Genomic DNA, 18,016 nt, shown 5'->3' on the forward strand with positions numbered 1-18,016 from the left:
ATTTTTTTTTCAAAAAATGTGGGGCTCAAAACAGGTGGGGCTCTGCTTCTTTTACTTTTGGTTTTGTACACCATCTTCAATCAGCTGAAAACAATATTTTTGGTTATGGAAAATATATTTCACAGCAGTTTAGATGGTCGAATGATTTTTATACTATACTTCGAATTTTAGCAACCAGAAAATGGCGGAATGATTTCTGCATAGTGCATCTTCAATATCTTCAATACCACATGGAAAATTCAATAAATCAGATGTTTTATGTGAATAAAGACTTGCTAAAGTGCATCCTCTGTGACTTCTAGGTAGAGTTTAACCCACTTAAGAGCAACATTTCTTCTTTTTTTTTGCTTTGACTAAGTCATTTCTGAAGATTACTATTTCTTTCATGTGATTTAGTGATTCACATACTGTATGTCTGCCCTCATTTTAAGGTCAACCCTTTTATGTGAACTGAAGTCTCGTTTTAATGTGGAGAAACTAGTCCCTTCTTTTTGTTAACATCTAATAGTCAAACTATAGTGTAAAAGCAGGTAAACTGGTTTTACTCTTTTTTGGAAATGTTCTGGTGTTTTGTGGGGAAAACTAAGTGGGTCGGGTATAACACGTCAACCCTGTTAACCAGGCACAGTAGAAATGTTCTGGTGTTTTGTGGGGAAAACTAAGTGGGTCGGGTATAACACGTCAACCCTGTTAACCAGGCACAGTAGAAATGTTCTGGTGTTTTGTGGGGAAAACTAAGTGGGTCGGGTATAACACGTCAACCCTGTTAACCAGGCACAGTTGAAATGTTTTACCAATTTCATTATTTTGTGAAGCTTGTTTGCAATTGCCCCTCCCTGTTGCACACAACAAGCTTCCTTTCCCCCTGTCACAAGGGGATTTATGGCTGATTTAAGATGAAGTAGTCAACCCTCTTACGGTCAACTTTAATAGGCACTTAATATATTCCTTTTTTTAATTTAACCTCTTGAGATGGGAAAACATGTTTTTCATTAAGTTGAAGCTGTGCTCTTTATGACAGAATATTAAAGTTAGGTGAAATAAAAAATATATAAACTACGGTTCAAAAGTTTGGGGCCACTTAGAAATGTCCTTGTTTTTGAAAGAAAAATGATTTTTTTGTCCATTAAAATAACATAAAATTGATCAGAAATACAGTGTAGACATTGTTAATGTTGTAAATGACTATTGTAGCTGGATGCGGCTGATTTTTTATGGAATATCTACATAGGCGTACAGAGGCTCATTATCAGCAACTATCACTCCTGTGCTCCAATGGCACATTGTGATAGCTAATCCAAGTTTATGCTGGCCTTCTAGGCAGAGTTGTAAAGAAAAAGCCATATCTCAGACTGGCCAATAAAAAGAAAAGGACAAAGATGGGCAAAATAACACAGACACTGGACAGAGGAACTCTGCCTAGAAGGCCAGCATCCCATAGTCGCCTCTTCACTGTTGACGTTGAAACTGGTGTTTTGCAGGTACGATTTAATGAAGCTGCCAGTTGAGGACTTGTGAGGCGTCAGTTTCAAGAATAGACTGACGAGTTTCAGAAGAAAGTTCTTTGTTTCTGGCCATTTTGAGCCTGTAATCGAACCCACAAATGCTCATGCTCCAGATACTCAACTAGTCTAAAGAAGGCCAGTTTTATTGCTTCTTTAAATCAGGACAACAGTTTTCAGCTGTGCTAACATAATTAAAAAGGGTTTTCTAATGACCAATTAGCCTTTTAAAATTATAAACTTGGATTAGCTAACACAACGTGTCATTGGAAAACAGGAGTGATGGTTGCTGATAATGGGCCTCTGTACGCCTTTGTAGATATTCCATAAAAATCTGCCGTTTCCAGCTACAATAGTCATTTACAACATTAACAATGTCTACACTGTATTTCTGATTAATTTGATGTTATTTTAATGGACAAAAAATGTGCTTTTCTTTCAAAAGCAAGGGAATTTCTAAGTGACCCCAAACTTTTGAACGGTAGTGTATATATATCACTGAGTTATACTTCTCAAAAGACACCTAAATGGTGCAAAGACCCAGAACCATATACAGACCAGCGCTCTGAAAGTTGGGTTAATAAACACTTTCCTGCGGATATATGGTCTAAAGTTTCAACCCACATAATGACGAAATGAGCGGGCAACAGGTAGAGTAAGTTCAAATGACGTTTATTCAACATTCTGACTTGTAAAGGGACTGTTTGACCCTATATGTTAGACACGAGTGAGGAAGGAGACTTACACACTCCGATTCAAAAGGGGAAACCCTACCTGTAGAACTTACATCAGTGATGTGATTTCTGGTAGAGAGGCGACTGTTTGTTTGTTCGCTGTTCGTGACTTGATTTTAAATTTGCTACTAGATTCATTATTAAATAATCCTAGTTACATAGTTTGGTTACGCACTAGTTTTGATTATTTAACCATCATAAGTTATTCAAAGTTTAAGCTTTCAGGCTACTCTCGTTCCCGCATCCTGATCTACTTGTACTAGCCTAGCAGGAGCCTTCCCCCAAGAAGCTACAGCAGCACTCATCTGAGTCATCCAGCATAATGAAAGCTACAATTATACTGTAACTACATACAATATCATACTGCTTCACTAGCAAGTACAATATCCTTGTGTTTTTTTTAATTATAGGCCTGCCTATAGCCTATCTCTAGGCCACAGGAGGCTCTGTTTGGGTCTGCCATGTGGAGTTTTGTTCAAAGCGAAGATCTTCCAATATAGTTTGCTAAATAGTTCACTTCTCAAATGTATCTGTTTATTTCCTTCGCTTGTATTTGAGAGACAAAAAAAAAGTTTTGACATGGATGTTTTTCAATATCAATGCATACAAGACAGCCTGTTTTAGAAAGCCTATTTGACTCTTGGCTGAAGACGGAAAGACACTAAAGCATTGGCTCTAGAACATAACACACAGTCTTGATCATTCCTGGGCCAGGGTCCGGAAGGAGTCGGGCGGTGGGAAGACGGCAGTAACTGATGTTTTGTTTGAAACTGCTGGCGAGTCGGGTGAAGATGAAAGCGCAGAGAGTGAGGAGTGGTTTACAGTGGCGAAAAAGAAAGGAAACAAGAGAAGTTAAAGTTGTGGTGGAAAGCCCTAGACTCATTTTTAGTTGGAATGAGGGTTTTGGACCAATGTAACCTGGGATATCCGTTTGAAGTGTCGATAAATGTAATGGAAGCGTTGGGTGAAGTGAGGTCAATGGAAGTCACAAGAAGTGTGCTTATTTAGGTTTTTAGTGTGTCCGAAGAGCAGAAGTGCCTTAAGAAGATATATTTGTGGAATCTTTAATGTAGGATCTTCAAAGCTGTGCACCTATCAAGGGGGTTACCACTGGGGTGGAGCATAAAGTGTGTGCAGAGGTAGTACCTGAGGACATATGGACTTATGTAGAGTGGTTGGGGCACGTTGACTGACCTGTATGGTAGATGGAGTGAAGACATTCTATTTTTGTATGATGTCATCGCCCAATGGTTATTTGTTTCTATAGTTTACCACCCGTACAGTAGGTGCCGGCATGCATCTCCAATGAATATTTGTGGACTGCCATAATACCATACATTTTTTTCTGCATGTTGATGATTGATTTATGGTGATCAGTGTTGTAAAGTAACAAAATAAAAAATACTTTGAAGTACTACTTAAGTAGTTTTTTGGGGTATCTGTACTTTACTATTTATATTTTTGACTACTTTTATTTTTACTCCACTACATTCCTAAAGTAAATATGCACTTTTTACTCCCATACATTTTCCCTGATACCCAAAAGTACTCATTACATTTTGAATGCTTAGCAGGACAGGAAAATGGTCCAATTCACTCACTTACCAAGAGAACATGTGGTCACCCCTACTGCCTCTGATCTGGCAGACACACAAACACAAATGCTTTGTTTGTAGATGATGTCTGAGTGTTAGAATGTGCCCCTGGCTCTCTCTCTCTATATATGTTTTAACCTCTACGGGATCGGTGTCCCTATACCAGGACCGTTGAGCTAAAGTGCGCTAATGTGATTAGCATGACAGTTGTAAGTAACAGCAAACTTTCTAGGACATAGACATGTCTTACATGGACAGAAAGCTTACATTTTTGTTAATCTAACTGCACTGTCCAATTTACAGTAGCTATTACAGTGGAAAACTATCATGCTATTGTTTGAGGAGAGAGCACAACAACAAAAAACTGGTTTGATACATTCACCTCTGAAGGTAAATAATGTACTTACATTCAGTAATCTTGCTCTGATTTGTCATCCTGAGGGTCCAAGAGATAAAATGTAGCATAGTTTTGTCTGATAAAATCCATTTTTATATTCAAATGTAGGAACTGGGTCTACAGTTTGACCCCAGGGCTGTCTCTGGCTCCTCACCCACCCCGCCCGGCCATCTAGATCTGTGAAAGTTAGTGTATAAGCTAATGTTCTATCATGTATGACATTTCTGGGAGTGTGTAAACTAACATTTTGTATTACCATATCATTTTTGTATCTTCTCTATAGTTATGTACTTAAAACAGTAGCAATTGACCAATTCGGCACATTTGGGCAGACTTGACACAAAATATTGTCCAGTATTGCCATGCTTCACTGGATCAATCTGAAATTTTGCACACACACTGCTGAGGCCAAAATCGAATTTACGCCTAAACTGCAATATTATATGATGGCCTTTCTCTTGCATTTCAAAGATGATGAAAAAAATAGAAAAAGCATGTTTTTTTGTTTGTATCATCTTTTACCAGATCTAATGTGTTATATTATCCTACGTTAATTTCACATTTCCACAAACTTCAAAGTGTTTCTTTTAAATGGTATCAAGACTATGCTTAACCTTGCTTCAAGTCCTGAGCTACAGGCAGTTAGATTTGGGTATGTCATTTTAGGCGAAAATTGAAAGCAAGAAAATTGTGCTGTCTGGTTTGCTTAATATGAGGTATTTTAAATGATTTATAGAATTTCCTTTTACTTTTGATACTTACTTAGCAATGACATTTACTTTTGATACTTAAGTATATTTTAAACCAAATACTTTCAATTTTTCATCAAGTATATTTTCCCTGGTGATTTTTACTTTTACTTGAGTCATTTTCTATTAAGGTATCATTACTTTTACTCAAGTATGACAATTGGGTAGTTTTTCCACCACTATGTTTTTAGCCACATAGTTGTTGTATTTTTGGGTTCTTTTTACGTTTATCCCGCACACTAGGTGGCAGCAATATAACTTTGTGGATATAGTACGGTGTAAAACACTAACGAAGAAGATTAATCTTCCTGGGCCGGTAGGAGAAGTTGTTAATTTGTTGCCACTGTAGGCTACTGTTTTGTCGGTTGTGTGTAATTTACACAATTGTAGCGAGTGTTGTGTTCGCTCGATAACCAATTCGTTTGTATCAATTCGAGATGGTTCAGTCGATGTAGTTGAGATCAGTTGTTGTATAGTCAGTTCGGGTGATTTCAGGACAACAACATCCAGCCAGCCAGGACTGCTGTTGCGTAATCACTATACTATGTGAGCCGTGTTTGTCTAAATTTGTCAGGCTACGTTTATGCATTGTTATTGACCGTCTATATAGCAGCTTTCCCCCCAAAAAAATTCAATCTAGAATTATAGTTATATCCGTGTTAATGGGGAAGAGTAGAACATACATCAGCATAGGATATGCTACCTTTGGTATGCTGGTTGGATTTTCAGCATTTTTGGTCTGGAACATAGCATACAAACAACCATGGACGGCAGCAATGGGCGGATTGTCAGGTACAGTAACAACGTAGAATGACGGACATACCAGTGTGTCGTGAACAATATCAGCTTGAGCAACAATAGTGGACTCGGCGGTTCGCCTCCAAAATAAAAGTTCCCCATTTGAAATCAATTATGTATATATAAAAAAAAATCCTCTATTGCTGGTGCTTTGAAGCCACCGGTCGGCCATATTGCTAACCGAATCATCGTCCCTCTCCTAACACGAACGTAACCATTTTAAATGTCAACTTCAATGGGGTAGGGACGTCCCAATGATCGATGATAGCAAGGGCATTAGGAATAGTCCTCTGTAGGAATTAATGCAGTATTTCAATTGTTTCAAGGACAAAATTGCGTGTATTTAAGTATTTTTGTTATAGTAGTGTGGATAGTAACATTATTAATCTCTAAAATGTATAAATGTTTTTATACATTTTTTTATTATTATGTTTAACACACAGTATAATGTAAAATTATGTATTATGGTGTAATAAAATAAACATGGCAGAAACGAATGTAGACATTTGTAAATGTATTTCTATATCTTCTAAAATATTTTTTTACAACGTGGGGAGTGCCAAGATGGAGGAACAGTGGCTTCAACACAGTCATCTAGTGTATATATAAATCATTAATTGAAACTGAGGCAAATGGATAAAAATAGTGGAATGAGACACAATTGGATTAGATAATGCTAAACAATGTTGGAATGTTATAGATATTCAACAAAAGACAATTTGTTAATTTGAAAAAAATGTATCTGTTGAAATTGCACAGTGGATGTATTCGAGTTCCGAATTGCATTGGGCTACTTATGAATCCAGGGTCTATGGAATGGGCTATCAGCAGACTCTGTAAAACCCACAAATTACAAAAGTTACACAATAAGAGCTACGCTGCTAATATTTGTGTAAACTCTTCTGAATTGTAGTCTGCGGGTGTCACTGAGTAGGCTCATACCCCCATTTCATGGACCAAAGATAAGTAAGGTTGTACAGTGCATATAAGTATGCCCCAAATGCAAATACATCCACAGTACGATTTCAACTGATTTCTACCGTTATGTGTCAATTTAACTAATTATTGTCATTTGTTGAATTTATATAACAACATGCCAACATTGCTTAGCATTATCTTGTCCAATTGGGGTATGGTTCCACAATTTGTATCACTTCGCATGTTTCAATTGGGGACTTTCATTTTGAAGGTGAACCGCCAACTCCACTATTGTTGCTCATGCTAATGTTGTTCTCAACACACACAGCAGACTTGTAGGCCAAGATAAATGGGCATTTCACCATAATGTTGAATAACATTGTCAATGTACTCCACTACTATGTCAGTGCATGCAAATAACTCAGAGCCTGTTTGATATTTCTCATGGTTTCTGTGAAATGTTTTTGTGTAATACTGTGTTGTTATTGTAGCAAAAAAAAAGGCTAAACGATCGAGCCCAGGGATGGGAAACTGGCACAGGCCGTTGGATCAATAAAAACAGAAATATATTTGATTTATTTATCAGGAACTCCGTCGGTGTCTCAACTTACTGTTTTGAGTTAGAATGGTAGAATACAGAAGGTGCGGTGTCTAAATTTGGTTGTACATCAGCAGTTTCTCTCTTGTTAAGTAAGTCACTGATAGTTTGTCTCAACTTGTTATCATGGTCAAATTACCTGCCGGGGGGCCGCCATTGATTTTGTTATTCAGTCTAACTCAGATATAAAAACTGCAAACATTTCTCTTCAAAATGTTTAGAATTGCAGGAAATTAGCTGTAAAACAGCTAATGTACTTGTCCGCCCCATGGCAAAATATATAGTATTGCAGCAAACTCTTTAAAACTGCAACATTTTCCCTACACCCCATGTCAAAATGTGTAGAATTGCACAAAATTAACTCTAAAATGTATATATATTTTTTATCTCCGCTGTAAGAGGGGGGCCACTATAATGTTTTGCTCGCAATGCGGGTTGTAGATCGGCCCCTCATGATGAGTTCAGATTTTGTGTCCCCCATCAAAGTTGCCCATCCCTGATCTAGCCTAATGCCTTGATGAACTGAGACTATTACTCATAACTTAGGAATAAATGTGTAGAAGTGTGAATTGAATAGGCTGACTGTTTGCATCAGATTTAGCATCACCTTTAATTAGCGCAATGGCCCCTTACATCTGCTTCACCAAAGGCTTTTTCTGTGATGCTCCCTAACTAAGCACGCTGTCCCTATGTCCTAGTTCAGTCATGAGGTCTCACAGTATGCCAGCCTTTCTGGAGAGTATGATACGGTATTCCCCATGTTTCTGTCACCCAACAGGAGTGCTGGCGCTCTGGGCCCTTGTCACCCACATTATGTACCTGCAGGACTACTGGCGCACATGGCTGAAGGGACTCAAGTTCTTCATCTTCGTTGCGGGTTTCTTCTCCATCCTGGCTGTGGTGGCCTTCGCTACTTTCCTCACCCTTGCCATCACACAGAAGCAATGTTAGTCTTTCTCTCTCTCTGGCTCATATTCTCTTATCTGATATGTAACTATTGATTACAGATTTCGAAACCTATATATCATCTAGTAATTAAGTGTCGAGATATTCTGAAAAAGTTTGACAGATTGTATATTCTCTCCCGTCCTGCAGCTCCCACTGACCCGACGAGCCTGTACCTGTCCTGTGTCTGGAGCTTCCTCACTCTCAAATGGGCCTTCCTCCTAGCCCTGTACTCTCACAGGTACCGCCAGGAGTTTGCAGACATCAGTATCCTCAGTGACTTCTGATCACCATCCATTTTACCCACCATACACTGGGTAGGAGGTTTGGGGAACCAGCCAGCTGCAGAAGAGTTGGTCAAAAACGTGTTTCAACGAAAGAGAGCGCGGAGAAGCTGGAATGGCTGCATAAGAGTTCTTTGAACTTTTAATCAGCGTAGTTACACACTCCGGACAAGCCCTAAATTGTTGTCAACCCCTAAATTGTTGTCAACCCCCACTACTATACATACAGTAACAGCTCATTTGTTTTGTTGGAGTGAGTAGCCATATAGTCACTTGGAAAAACTCCTTCTGATGGGGATCTACTGCTTATCTGTAATGGCAGGTAGCAGTGGCTTATGTTTCTAAGCAAGGATTTGCACAAGGCTATTTGTAGAGTGGCTTTGGGATCAAGACTAGGTCATGTAGACTGTGGGGGTTTGTCTCTGAGGATTTGGGTCAAAGCTTTCCAAAAGGACACTGTTTTTAAGAATTGTATTTTAAGTTTCAGGTTGAAATGTGTTGATCCAATGTCACATCTAATGAGTAAGTGTCAAATACACCCATGGAAAAAGGTTGTCACTGTGTTATGCGATCTCTCTGCTCTTTCTCTTTCCGCCACTAGGGAGAGCAGGATTATTTAGCCTGTCATTGCTATCGCTGTCTGGATGCTCTTTTAGTTAACAACACACACATATTTGATGTGATGCATAATAATGCACTTTCAATTGTTATTCATTTCATTGGATTTGTTCTTCCAATGCTGTCGTCTGCTTTTAAAGAGGAAATGCCAGAGGATGAGGATAGATATGACACAAACTAATACACAGGTGTATGGAACTCCTGATTTGATGGGGTTTCTTTTTCTCTGTTTCTATCTTCCTAAGTTTTCTTCCTTATATTCATGTTGATCAGCACACTTTTTGGCTTTGTTTTTATCATATTAAATATCTAATGTATTTAAACAGAATTTCCACCTTTATACAAGTTGGTCTTGATTCTTAACCTGGCTCTATTTGTATAGAAATGTCTGCAAATGGGTGAACGGTGTGTTTTTGTATGAGATAAAGGCTGTTCGTGAGAGGGAGAGAAATATTTTAAATAAACAATTGGTTCGTTTTGCATGGTAAGAGTTTTTTTAGTTTTTATTCACAAGATGTATTTTGGTTGTACATTGTCTGTTAATAAATGTTGAGATGTGATTGTATAATATTATTATTTAGACAGATCATAATAATTTCCATAATCATATTGCACTTCTACCATTAACTATTCCAACCAAACATGATGCCTTGACTCCCTCTAAAGGAAGCTAGACCATGGTTTCCCGTCTGTGGCTCCTCCCATGGAGAAGGTGTCAGCACAGTTCCAGTATAAAACAAATAATTAATCTTTTCTGGGGTGTGAAAACTCAAACCAGTGCCATCCCATGGTTCACTCTGACAGTACGGTACAGTGCGGCATACTTGCTTTGTTTTTGATTTGTTGGTCACTTTACTCTGCCTTGTGTTAGACTGAAATGTGTTTAGTATGTTGCAGATCACCTTATGTCAAATGTAAGACACTTGGTGGTCTATTGTCTTACTGTAGGCTTTCTGATAGATTTGCATTCTGACTCTGGCACACATGCAAGACATGATCTTTCTGATCTCAAAATATAGTTTTTTATCTCTATTCTTTTGACTTGCATTACTGAAAAATCGAATCTTAATTGTCAGTCATTTTTTAATATATTTAATTTTGAACATGCAACCCATTCTTCCAGTTCAGTATTATTTCAGTATAACCATGGTCTTTGTAGTGTGAGAGGGGCTGATGTGTGACTGACCACGTGCCTTTAGTTTGGAAGATTGGTTATCTAGCTCTGTTCAGACAGAATGGCACTGGACCTGCCTACCTCTCTCAAGGTTAGATTAGGAACCCAGCAGAACGTGAGGGGTTTATACTCAGGAAATAAGGGTGTTTCATTCAACCTTACTTGTTTCTAACCACCGCCTATGTATTATAGTTGCTTGATATTCATAGACCTTCCTAGTATATGGATGCCACCTCAAACGATGCTGTGTGAGTGTCCGTTGAGTAGCCAGGGAAGAGTAGCAGTCAGTTTCTCCTATCTTGCCAACTCTTAATGGAATTGTCACACCAAAGTCATGTTTATCTTGACAATAACAGCCATGGAGTTGGCAAGAGCTCAAACAGATCTGGACCAGACTAACCTTTAAGTAATGTTATGTCATTTTATCAATGCAATGTAATCTCTCATTCACACCTCAGTGCAGCTGCATGGATACTAGCGTCAATTCTTGGCCTGCCTAACTATCCTCTGATTGGCTGAAGCCATGCAACAAGAGCGCCCACGCTATGTGATCAACAGGCTAGCCTACTCCCTCCCAGACTTTGATGGGGAGTTTGACAAGAAGAAACGGGCCTTCCCCATAGGAGAGAAAGTGAAGAAATGCTTCAGGTACAGTGTTTACATTCTACTGACTATCAAAAGCCCACAACTGTTTATCTCCTTTCATGAGTCAATTAAGCTCATCTAACAAGACTTTAGTACTTTCATTACGACATCTACATTTTAAACCAGATTGTTCCGCTTGAGAGAACTGAGCTAGTACTATACCAAATAAAGAGGATGAGGCCATAGGGAGACTGTTCTAACCAGCCTTGCATGCTGATGCACGTTATTAGGTGCTCTGGGTCTCGACTCAAGTCCCTGCTGTTCAGACACCTGCCTATCCTGAGCTGGCTGCCCAAGTACAAGGTGAAGGAGAACCTGCTGTGTGATGTCATTAGCGGGGTCAGCGCAGGCACCATTCAGGTTCCTCAGGGTTTGTCAGTTTCCTCCTTCTGGTGTCTCATCATTTGAGCTGTTGTCCTGCTATATATTATCTTATACGGAAGCAGAATAGTTTCCTAATGATGTTTTTAACATTACAATTTATTATCAAGAGTTTATGATTAATTCAATTCATGAGTCATGCTCTGTACAGGTATGGCGTTTGCTCTGCTGGCTAACCTGCCGCCTGTCAATGGCCTCTACTCCTCCTTCTTTCCTCTCATCCCCTACTTCTTCATGGGCACTGCTCACCAAATGGTCCCAGGTACTGTAAATCTACTGTAAATCTGCATGTTAAAGGATAATTGAAGACTTTAGATGAAAGACTAGATCTCCTTAAAGTGTGATGTGATTGAGTGATCTCTATGTCCAGGTACTTTTGCTGTGCTCAGTATCATGGTGGGAATGGTGTGTTTGAGTCTGGCCCCTGAGTCTGACTTCAGCCACTTCAATGCCACCCTCAATGCTACAGTAGTGGATGAGGACAGGATGAACGAGGTTCGACTGGGCATCTCTGGAACACTGGCCTGTCTCACTGCCATCATCCAGGTATTGCCTGAGGGCCACATAGAGGCTTAGTTCATCATTGTACAGTGTTAATACAATATGTTACCTTAGTGTGGTATCGTGAAAATAACACTGTCTTAATAATTGTAAGTGACCAAGGACACAAATTCTATCTGAGCAGATGGGCCTGGGCCTAATGCAGTTTGGCTTCGTGGCCATCTACTTGTCTGAGTCGTTCGTCAGGGGCTTCATGACGGCTGCAGGACTGCAGATCCTCATCTCTGTACTGAAGTACATCTTTGGTATTAAAGTACCTCCCTACAGTGGACCACTTGCCACCATATATGTAAGTCTCCTATATGCATGCAGAACTACATTACTACTTACACTAACCATGATGCACCTCTCTATAATTTCTAAAAGTTGCCAAAATGATGTCCCTTTTTGTCCCAGACTCTAAAAGATATTTTTTATGGCCTGCCTGACACCAACATAGCCTCGCTGGTCTTTGCTCTGGTCAGTAGTGTTGTACTCATAACAGTGAAGGAGCTGAGTGCACACTACCGTCACAAACTGCCTTTCCCCATCCCCATGGAGATCATTGTTGTGAGTAATCGAGGAGACTCGTCTGTTCCTCTTATGCTATGCTATGCTCTGGAGTTGTAAGACCAATATAAATGGTTAAACCAGAACTTCCATTTGCACAGGTGGTAGTGGCCACAGCCATATCAGGTCCCCTGGACCTGCCTAAGAAGTATCACATGGACATAGTGGGAGAAATTCCCCTAGGGTAAGGGACACAGAATATTACCAGAAAAGTTTACTGTTATGGTTTGCTATTATGGCTGTTTTACAGTCTATCCTTATGCAGTAGATTCTGTGGTCCCAACCTCTTCTTCTAGATTTCCTGCTCCAATCCTCCCAACTGTGATTCAGTGGGATGACATGCTGAGCACAGCCTTCTCCCTGGCTATCGTGGGCTATGTGATCAACCTGGCTATGGGCAGGACACTGGCAGCAAAGCATGGCTACGATGTGGATCCCAATCAGGTACGAATACGGGACAAGCATGTCTTCGTCTTTTTTTCATATGAGATGGAAAACCCATTTTGTGCAATTTTTTTTAATGCAATGCCATCAAATCCCTGTCTAAGCTGTCTGACTATAGTCTCCATTAGTCATCATAGTGTACTATAAACACTGATAGGAGTGTGCGTTTCTGTGCAGGAGATGTTGGCTCTGGGCTGCAGTAACTTCTTGGGGTCTTTCTTCAAGATCCATGTGATCTGCTGTGCTCTGTCTGTCACCTTGGCGGTAGACAATGCTGGGGGAACATCACAGGTCAGACACAGGGAGCCGTGAGGCAGGACCACGTGGAAACTTTGCACGGCACTAGACAACACAGTATTCATTGAACATACCTCTTACTTTTATGCTTAACAGTTCACTTAATAATCGTTCACTTGTTAATTTACTTTCTGGTTGACTGACTAACATAATGTACCAAGTTTCATAAGAGCTCTGTTCAGTACACAACGGTTAGTTTGTCATTTTGTCGTCATGTCTCAATAATTAATCTCTCCTCTACTTTCCTCTTCACAGTTTGCCAGTCTGTGTGTGATGCTGGTGGTCATGGTCACCATGTTGGCCTTGGGGGCTTTCCTCAAACCACTACCAAAGGTGAGGACCTTTATTTCAGTGCATTCAAAAAAAGATAAGAACAGTGACGTACAGCAGGTGTTCTCAACCTTTTCCATGCCGGGGCCCACTGAAGCGCTTTCAAATCAGGGACCCCCTGAAGGCTCTCTGAGGCCTCCCAGGCATCCTAGACCCCTGGTTGAGAATCACTGACGTACAGTAACACTGAAGGTAGAAAATCAAAAGAAGTCTTTGTTTCATCTTATATCATACATGTTCATGATCTACAAATAACATGTTGAAGGTAGTGAATGTTAATCACCATTTATTCCTGCAGTCTGTGCTGGGAGCCCTGATAGCTATCAACCTGAAGAACACTCTGCTGCAACTCTCTGACCCATATTACCTCTGGAAGAAGAGCAAACTGGACTGTGTGAGTCAAATAACCCACACATTAAGTGTTAGCTCTGACGACGATACTCAAACACTGTCAAATCTACTGCTCTAATGATCCTGTATCTTGTCCAGTGTGTGTGGGTTGTGTCATTTTTAGCCACCTTCTTCCTGAGTTTGCCTTATGGAGTTGCCATTGGAGTCAGCTTCTCCATCCTCGTGGTTGTTTTCCAGACCCAGTTGTAAGTAAAACAACATTGATTGCGCAATAAATGTCACAAACTGGAACATTTGCTATAGTCATCTGTTTTAGAATGGTAAAAAATATATATTATACATTCTTTTTTTGTTCTTCACAGTCGAAATGGTTCAGAGATGGCTCAGATCATGGACACAGATCTCTACAAAAATCCCAAGATTTACAGCAAGGTAGTAAAACATCGTATTCACCATTTACTTTGGATTTATGTTTGTGTCTTCTTTCATAGCAAGGTTTTATGAATGTGAATCTATCCAATGGAATGCAGACATTTTTATTTTATTTCTATAGGTGAAATGTGTAGAGGGGGTGAAAATAGTGAACTACTGCTCCCCTCTCTATTTTGCCAATGCAGAGATATTCAGACAAAAAGTCATCAAAAAGGTACATTAATGACTAAAGGATGGCCATATCCCTCTCTCTACCATGCAAAGTCAATTATGTTTAGACTCATTTCCCATCTGGTGTGTTTGTGCGTAGACTGGATTGGACCCAAGTAAACTTCTCTTAGCCAGGAAGAAGTTTCTGAAGAAGCAGCAGAAGGAGTTAGAAGGGCAAAACAAGAAGACCAAGAAGAAGAAGCCCTGCTCTTTGGGAACCATGAAGTCTCAGGTGAGAGGTCAGAGGTCAAGGGGAATTCATGCATTAAAATGGACAAAGTCACTTTAAACTAGCTACCTTAAGTTGACTATTTTGTGGTTATGTCCTCCCCCATGTCTAGACCATATCACAGATAGAGCTTCAGAATGACTTTGACGACAGCAATCCTTACCCGCCACCATCACCCGTCAGCTATGTCAACTTCCACTGTAGTGACATTGAGCTGGGCGAGCAGCCTCCTGACCCAGAACAACCAAGTTCCTCCCCTGTTACCCTGGACTCTCAACCCAGGCCCTTCCACACCCTCATCCTGGACATGGCAGGGGTCTGCTTCATAGACCTCATGGGAATCAAAGTACTCATCAAGGTCAGACAGCTAGCCATTTGGTTTTTGTTTGCTTTCCCTTTATTTGGATCCCCATTAGCTGAAGCCATTTGTTTGATATTTTGCTAGCTGCAGTATATGAATAATGAGATGATGGGTGATACTACTGTATCCCATTTTATTTCATTTTTTAACAAGTCTGAAAGTGCAGGATGCATTTGAACATTTACAGTGATATGCACTGCAGCTCTCATAGAATTTGTTGAGACTTGATGTGTGCTGTTATGCGTTTGCTGTTCACAGATGAACTCAAGCTATGAGATGCTGGGGATCAAGCTTTACTTGGCCAATGTTCAAGGTAAGATCTAGTTTTCATGAAGTAGCTAGGTGACTTTCAATTGTAGTCATGGGAACAGAATCTTACTTGCAGGAGCAAAAGCTGAGTCACTGTGTGGAAACTAAGGACACATAAAAGATTACATAGAACACAGTTAATGGTTAAAATTCAATCTCAGCATGACCATAATAGGGTCTAGAATTTTCAATTTCCTTCTCCTTCTCACTAATTCCTATTGAGATAAAGAGGTGATTCATCAAAGGGAATAGTGCAGGTTGGCATTCAATTTACCATTCATTTACAAAGTGTTCTCTGTTCTTCTGCTGAATCACATATGCAATGACTTGGGCTTCCTGATCCAAAAGAATGTTTAAGGTCATTTGAGTTCCATAACGTTGGGTGGAAAACTCAGTCCCTTAACACAAAAGCCCATGTCTGTCACATTACTTTCACAGAAAAATCCTAGTATCATAGAGGGCATGCAACGTCCCTAAGCTCCCTAGTTTTTCTCCTTGTATTACTTTGTTGGTTTCTGGTGTGTGTGTTTACAGCACAGGTGTACGAGGAGCTGGAGGGAGGTGGGGTGTTTGAGGAGGGCAATATCGCCCAAGGTCACCTCTTCCTCTCTGTCCATGACGCCATCCTCTGTGCCCAACAGAGGTCAAGAAACACCGAAAACTCTGAAAAGGCAGGTCCCACTTAATCCTACACCTTATCAGTATGACCATGAAACACTTCACAGATCCTCATTGAGTAATGACAAAGTAAATCAAGAGGCAGGGGATTATTCTATGTAAATCATCTACACGCAGTACACATTAACTATGTATTGTCTGCAATCTGACAAAGATGGAACACTTCCTTCTGAGTTATCCAATCAATAGGAAAAAATCCAGCTCAAACACTTCACAGAACTTCTGTGATTACATAAGTAAGATTACAAAATATATAAGGAAGAGATAGGTAGATTCCGTTCTTACGTCTGATGGGGAGAAGGGGACATTTGGAGCAGTGTGATAAGTTAGGGTGGGAATTTTCTTAGCTGTGTCCCTGGTACTCACCCGGCACATTAACTTGCTTCCTTTCTACTCAACCTCCACCATCTTATCTGGGGCAGTTAGTGTAAACAGGTAAATCACACAACACAAGTCCAGGGAAACTTGGCACCACTACCTATAACATTTACTTCTCAACTTCACTTTGAATCCTGTTGTCGCCAGAGGTCATGAGAAAGACAAGTCGTCTGTCTGTTTCTCCTTTATTTTCTCTCCCATTACCTTTATGGCATCCGGGAACTACAATGACCATGATTATCACTTGTTCAGATGATGTTACAGACACAGCAGTTGAGTTCAAGAGAGCAATACAATTATAAAATAAATGTGTAGATGATAACGTACTATATGTGTGTGTAGTCCTGAGTTAGCTAGGTGTTAAGGAGAGGCTCCCTGACTGAAGTGTGTCTCTCTGTGGGGTTGCAGACAGAGAAAGAGAGGAAGGAGCTGGTCTTCAATATTCAGGAGGATGAGGAGAGGGATCTGGAGCAGGTACACTGACTAAATTAACTATTTATCACTGTTGTGGATAATCTATCTTGATGAAGCAAATTGTAAAACAGATGGTTACCGTTTACTAATCGTTAGGTTACCTATCAACCCACAGTCATTCTGAATCATCCTTTTCTCTCCACAGGAACTGTTTTGAACATGGGATTTTTACTACTGAATGTATGGAGAATGTATGAAATGAATGAAGATCGAGGAAAATGTTCATTTAGGTTGATAATAAACAAAACAAAAAAGTGTTGTCTAAACAGTCAATTTCTGTATCTCAATGATTGTGTATTGTACAAATAGTTATTAGATTATCTCAAAATCATGATAATAAACATGTGATAGTCTATACTGTAAAATATCTGTAGTGACTGAACAACTGGTCTCACTATTCAGGTTTCCATCCAACCTTTTTATGTGAGTAAAGTGCATGTCAGATAAAAACATGTCATCATAGGCCCAATGGAAACTTTCCAATGTCGACAAAACAAAATACTCTAGACAAGGTGGTATATTAATTATGCAAAAAATGTTGGTGGAAATGCTTTTATGCCAAAATGTTTATATAATAACCATCATATGGAAGTAAACTTGGGAGTCACGCGATGACATGTGTGGTCCTCCCACTATGACTTGTCTGGAAAGCAAGCAGTGAATTAGGCTACAGATGAAATAAGTTATGAACTTCACAAGGTGGGGAAAGTGCAAGGTGATGAGCTTGATGCTTCTTTCCAATAAATATTGAGGGTCTTATTCTGGTGACATGATTGATGCTTGGCTGCTGTTTGACAAATAAAAATAATCTTGCTCTTTTGCCAATAATAATCTCATCATGTAGGCCCCTCATACTCAATTCTGGACCTCGAAGCCAGTTCCACTGTGTTTTTTCATTGTTCCATTCTAATCAGGGACTGATTTAGACCTGGGACACCAGGTGGGTGGAATTAATTATCAGATAGAACAGATAACCAGTAGGCTCCGGACCTCATAGTGTAAGGCTTGAATGCCCCTGGTAAATCCTAAGGAAACAAAATACATAATTAAATACCTAAATACTACATCCGCTGAA

At 39.8% G+C, this 18,016-nt stretch overlaps 2 protein-coding genes across 4 annotated transcripts; both read left to right on the forward strand.

Annotated features, from left to right (window-relative positions):
* The first annotated feature begins 5,264 nt into the window (after positions 1-5,264).
* Positions 5,265-9,698, forward strand: slc48a1a (solute carrier family 48 member 1a). The gene is made up of 3 exons (XM_014136148.2): positions 5,265-5,769; positions 8,070-8,237; positions 8,387-9,698. Exons 1-3 carry the CDS (start codon positions 5,640-5,642, stop codon positions 8,521-8,523), a joined length of 435 nt encoding a protein of 144 aa, XP_013991623.1. The 5' UTR covers positions 5,265-5,639; the 3' UTR covers positions 8,524-9,698.
* Positions 9,699-9,921: 223 nt separating this feature from the next.
* On the forward strand, positions 9,922-17,646 carry LOC106567160 (solute carrier family 26 member 9). 3 transcript variants are annotated; one of them, XM_045693246.1, is made up of 21 exons: positions 9,922-9,941; positions 10,771-10,960; positions 11,188-11,327; positions 11,490-11,600; positions 11,709-11,884; positions 12,024-12,188; positions 12,296-12,448; positions 12,550-12,632; positions 12,745-12,892; positions 13,070-13,183; positions 13,445-13,522; positions 13,818-13,913; positions 14,009-14,115; positions 14,233-14,302; positions 14,424-14,516; positions 14,613-14,744; positions 14,854-15,099; positions 15,361-15,415; positions 15,946-16,082; positions 16,876-16,941; positions 17,087-17,646. In XM_045693246.1, exons 2-21 carry the CDS (start codon positions 10,836-10,838, stop codon positions 17,096-17,098), a joined length of 2,307 nt encoding a protein of 768 aa, XP_045549202.1. In that variant the 5' UTR covers positions 9,922-9,941; positions 10,771-10,835; the 3' UTR covers positions 17,099-17,646. The 3 variants fall into 3 exon arrangements, with proteins under 3 accessions (XP_045549202.1, XP_013991620.1, XP_045549203.1); XM_014136145.2 differs by having other exon boundaries at positions 9,928-9,946; XM_045693247.1 differs by lacking the exon at positions 9,922-9,941 and having other exon boundaries at positions 10,002-10,960.
* Positions 17,647-18,016: the final 370 nt, after the last annotated feature.

This window comes from Salmo salar, chromosome ssa13 (assembly GCF_905237065.1).
Source record: "Salmo salar chromosome ssa13, Ssal_v3.1, whole genome shotgun sequence".
NCBI classification, from domain to species: Eukaryota; Metazoa; Chordata; class Actinopteri; order Salmoniformes; family Salmonidae; genus Salmo; species Salmo salar.